At 42.4% G+C, this 4,654-nt stretch overlaps 1 protein-coding gene across 1 annotated transcript in view; it reads right to left on the bottom strand.

Annotated features, from left to right (window-relative positions):
• LOC107101281 (chloride anion exchanger-like) overlaps positions 1-4,654 on the bottom strand; it is a gene marked incomplete at its 3' end in the record, with an annotated part of 26,345 nt that overhangs the window by 16,180 nt on the left and 5,511 nt on the right. Inside the window, exons 6-11 of the mRNA XM_015400137.1 lie at positions 2,375-2,527; positions 2,173-2,255; positions 1,947-2,094; positions 1,681-1,794; positions 1,522-1,599; positions 1,328-1,437 (exon numbers count right to left, since the gene is read on the bottom strand). Of these exons, the coding sequence (XP_015255623.1) occupies positions 1,328-1,437; positions 1,522-1,599; positions 1,681-1,794; positions 1,947-2,094; positions 2,173-2,255; positions 2,375-2,527 (686 nt within the window). The remainder of the gene's footprint in view (positions 1-1,327; positions 1,438-1,521; positions 1,600-1,680; positions 1,795-1,946; positions 2,095-2,172; positions 2,256-2,374; positions 2,528-4,654) is intronic.

Here is a 4,654-nt window from a genome sequence, read left to right as displayed (position 1 = left end):
GACGTCACTGCTGGAAGATGGCAGGAGGGAGGGGCTACTATATCTGGGCAAAAATGGCCGCTCCCGGACTCAGTGATCGCAACGAAAATTATTGTTTTTATTTTTTTACTGATCAACTCTAAATTCATTAAATCACTGAAACCGTATTAGTTTTAAGTATAAATAATGATCCATTGATTATTCCTTGCTGACTGAACTTTTCCTATAAAATTTATCTAGAAAATTCGTAAAAACGTGCCTCTTACCAGGAGTTAAACACGGAGGTGGTACAGTGGGTCCTGGTTGGAAATGGACACTTGAATTGCGTGAAAAATGATCCAGTTTACGTCCATGAGCACGCGACCGATCGAGTGGACGGATGATCCACGGACCTTTGTTGATTAAGTTAGTTGTTTTGCCAAAAAGATTAATTATAATCATTTTTCATTAAATAATAGAGATGCAGATAAATAGAAATAAACAGTTCGGAGGTGTATCTATAACTGCGCCCATACGCAAAAATTTTCATGAAATAAGATAATGCAGTCACTATGTTAAATTAATTCATTAACTTTATTTTAATCAAAAACATCATATCATCATAAGGTTTTGGTTGTTTTTGCAAATGGTCTCAAACTTTTCAGTTGACTGCAGGCCCACAAACGTCACCTTTAGCATGGCAGAGCTCCCAAGTGCCACCTGGTGGTTGACCGGGTACATTGCAGTTCTTTTTGAAATAAAAAAAAACTGGCCTCAGGAAATACATCGTGATTCGCGGAGGAATCACGCAGGAAACAGTCCATTTCTAACCAGTACCCACTGTAGTGTGATACTTTGCTGCCTTCTATTAGTCATAGCAGGAAACTTTCAACGAAATTTTTTTTTTTTTCAAAGATTTTCCATCTCTGGAACATCTGGAATTTTAATTTTACTCAAAATAACATAAAGAAATAATTGTTTTATAAAGTTTGGCGGACCCAAATCATTAAATTATTTCCTTCTGGTTACGATGCCACTGTGGACTCTAGTTTTGCTTCATAATAAAGAAATGGCTTCTAGATGTTAAGTGTCTAAGATTCAAACAAAGGAAAGGAAGAGAAATGAGGGTAAACATTGATCAAAATTTAGGTGTTAGTGTCATTTTCCCTCCGACAAGTAAGTTAGAGAGTAGATTTATGGCAAAACATAGAAGTTAAAGGATGGCATGAGAGCAGGGGAGCACTCTGCACCATCTACTGGCTGGTATTAATTAATAACTTTGGTCTTTGTAAATTTACAGGAGAGAAATCTTTGAGGAGCCAAATACTTTTTTAAGAACAGCTAAACTGCCATTTTAGCTTCTTTTCACATCTGAGCACCTACACACTCCGGCTTGTCTCTCCTCCAAAGGTACGGGATTTCTCTGAGCTGCATCAGCATCCCCTTGAGGTTGACGATTACCAGGGCACCCAGAACAGACTGCAGTCAAGAAACATATTAACATCAATTCATATATTAGGGACTGAAAGATTATTAAAAAATGAAAAACAATTATAAGCTCACCTTTGGAAGAGGAGCCAGGAGGAAGCCCAGAGCCAGCGTTACAATCATCACGATTATGGCTGAGATCAGCCCCGCGGTCTGTTTTTTTAAGGCAAGTAAACCATGAGGAAAAGTGGAAGAGGGCGTAATGTGCACAACTCATGAGGTTGGGTTCCTGACCTGCGTTTTGCCTCCAGAACTTTCCTGCACTGCGGCTCTGGAGAGGGAAGTGCTGGCTGCAAAAGAACTGAACGCTGCTCCAAATATGTTGCTAACTCCAAACGCAATAAGCTCCTGAGGCAACAAGAAATTAGGCCAATGTTATGGTCAGAAAATACAAAAACTGGTAAACTGAACACCCGAAAGTTTCGTACTCTCACTTCTAAGCATAGCCAATTAACCCAATAGCTCAGCCAAGAGCAAGTTAGGATAGACATAGAGCGCACCTGGTTGCCATCGATGGGGTAGTCATGTTTAATAGAGTAGACTTTGGCGACTGAAAAGGCCACAGCGAATCCTACGATGGCTACAGGGAAGGCCTCCACGGCACTCTCCTTGAAGACCTCCAAGCTTGGTGCAATAGGAGACTCATACCTGACAGGTGACAAAAGGCTCATTTAAAATCTGAATTATGAAACAACAAGAGAGAAATATGCAGAACTGCAAACTTACCCGCTAACCATTTTGCCAACTACGTCAACCTTATACCTATCTTCAAAGTTGAGTTTGTAGGAAATTCCACAAGCTATAACAGTCTGCATGAATGAAACAGATATCCTTAATACAGCTGTGAAATCTAACAGGTTGGTAGAGGGTACCTCGTAATATAGAGACAGGTGAGGGTAAAAAAAGGTCAGCGACCAAAGGAACTCACCATTATAACCTCTATGGGAATAGGAAAAGGCAGCTTGGCTTTGTATCTGTCATTAAGCTCCTTCACAATGAACACTACCACCATGATCACTATGGACATCACCAGGTCGCAGATGTTGGTGGAGGTGATCTGGACAAAGATCTTTTCCAAGGTCTGTCAGGCAGGAAAACATCCATATGTCAGTATCTCTAAAAGTTTGCTTTTGCCTCACTAAAGTGTTTACTTAAGAAAATAAAGCATTTGGATTTTATTCTTTAAGTTGTTAACATTAAATTTAGCCCTTGAATGATATATTACCTACTGTAAATTAAGTTGAAAGAAAAAAGGTGGTAAAAAGCTAATTGAAAAGTTAAAAGGTAAAGTTAAAAAGTTAATAAACCTAGATAACAATTATATTTAGGTTTATAAACTAAAAAATGTAAGTGCCAGTATCAGCATCAATGCCTCTGAGGTTATGTTTTACCAAAAAAACTGTTTCTTTCTCTCTGAGAGTTTTTCATGAATCTCTTATAGAGTAGCAGCCATTAAAATGGCCCCTCCCAGCCAAATGTCAGCCCACTTCCATCCAACTCCCAGCGAAATCCCCTCAAACTTCCAGCCACTGGAGTGACCCCCTCTTGCACATTTCTTTACTCTGACTCCACCCTTTCACTGAATTATCTTCCACAGATGATCTTCCACTCATGACAGAAAAATCTTTAAGAACAAAGATTGATGTTTATAAAGGAATTGTAGGGGACCAGTCAAGAACAAGCCAAGGGCCAGTCCAGGACCAGTCAAGGACAAGCCAAGAGCCAGTCCAGGGCCAGCCAAAAACCAGCCAAGGGCCAGTCCAGGACCAGCCAAGGGCCAGTCCAGGACCAGCCAAGGACAAGCCAAGAGCCAGTCCAGGGCCAGCCAAAAACCAGCCAAGGGCCAGTCCAGGACCAGCCAAGGGCCAGTCCAGGACCAGCCAAGGACCAGTCAAGGGCCAGTCCAGGACCAGCCAAGGACCAGCCAAGGACCAGTCAAGGGCAAGCCAAAAACCAGCCAAGGACCAGCCGAGGACCAGTCAAGGGCATGCCGAAAACCAGCCAAGGACCAGCCAAGGACCAGTCAAGGGCAAGCCAAAAACCAGCCAAGTACCAGCCAAGGACCAGTCAAGGGCCAGTCCAGGACCAGCCAAGGACCAGTCAAAGGCAAGCCAAAAACCAGCCAAGGGCCAGTCCAGGACCAGCCAAGGACCAGCCAAGGACCAGTCAAGGGCATGCCGAAAACCAGCCAAGTACCAGCCAAGGACCAGTCAAGGGCAAGCCAAAAACCAGCCAAAAACCAGCCAAGGGCCAGTCAAGGGCCAGTCAAGGGCAAGCCAAAAAACAGCCAAGGGCCAGTCCAGGACCAGCCAAGGACTAGCCAAGGACCAGTCAAGGACCAGTCAATGGCCAGTCAAGGAAAGTGGGGTAATTTTTAATGGCTAATACTGTAGAAGCACTTTTTCTTAATATATTCTGGCAAGTTGGTGTTTCTTGTTATTATATTGACATTCATTTTTGCCGGGCTTAAAGTCTTTGAGTCTAAGATGGATGACCTAAGTTTGACTCTTGTTTTGTTTTTTTTCAGAAAAGGCATGTGGTTTAAAAACTGCCAAGACTGTAAGGAAGTAGGAGTGACTTGTTATGACCTAGATGAGCAGCTGAAAGGAAACAAACAATGGAAATGTGGAAATTTTAAAACATCTGAACAACAACACCTGACAGGCATAAAAAACACCTGACTGTGCTTATCTGAGATCAGGTCATGAGGGTAGCAGGTCCATCAGGGAAGCCTTGTTTAAAAATGAAATGCTTTAAGATAATAGTCCCATCACTGAGGTCTAGTTCTGACCTGTGGTTCCCTGATTTCCCTTTTTATCCTCATAAAACACTGGAAAGATTGATCAATGATGAAGTATACATCATGGCCATGCGGTGGGGAGTAGCAGGTTTGTGGGCAACAGGGACAAGTTGCTCTTTGTCAATAATTTATGCAGTTCAGTGGCGCTCAGGTTTGGAGTGTCCATCTATGTTTCAGCCTGGATCTTTGACAGGGATTAGTGGAAGACTTAAGATCAGTGTTAAGGGGTATGAGTACTACCAATTTTCACTTTTTAATTGAAATGGTAGGAAGCAAGTATATGCGACGGAAGATGTATCGGATTAAGACTCCTTTTCACATTGGGATTGGTTCATTTTCCGTTAAGATGGCGTAGTATTAGCCTCGTGAGACCATCCTGAATTCGCGAGCTTTCAAGGTTTCACTCGC

This window comes from Cyprinodon variegatus, unplaced genomic scaffold, assembly GCF_000732505.1.
Source record: "Cyprinodon variegatus isolate N-32 unplaced genomic scaffold, C_variegatus-1.0 Scaffold1076, whole genome shotgun sequence".
NCBI classification, from domain to species: Eukaryota; Metazoa; Chordata; class Actinopteri; order Cyprinodontiformes; family Cyprinodontidae; genus Cyprinodon; species Cyprinodon variegatus.
Note: the sequence above shows the minus strand (reverse complement) of the source record. Positions and strands in the feature narration are given on the sequence as shown.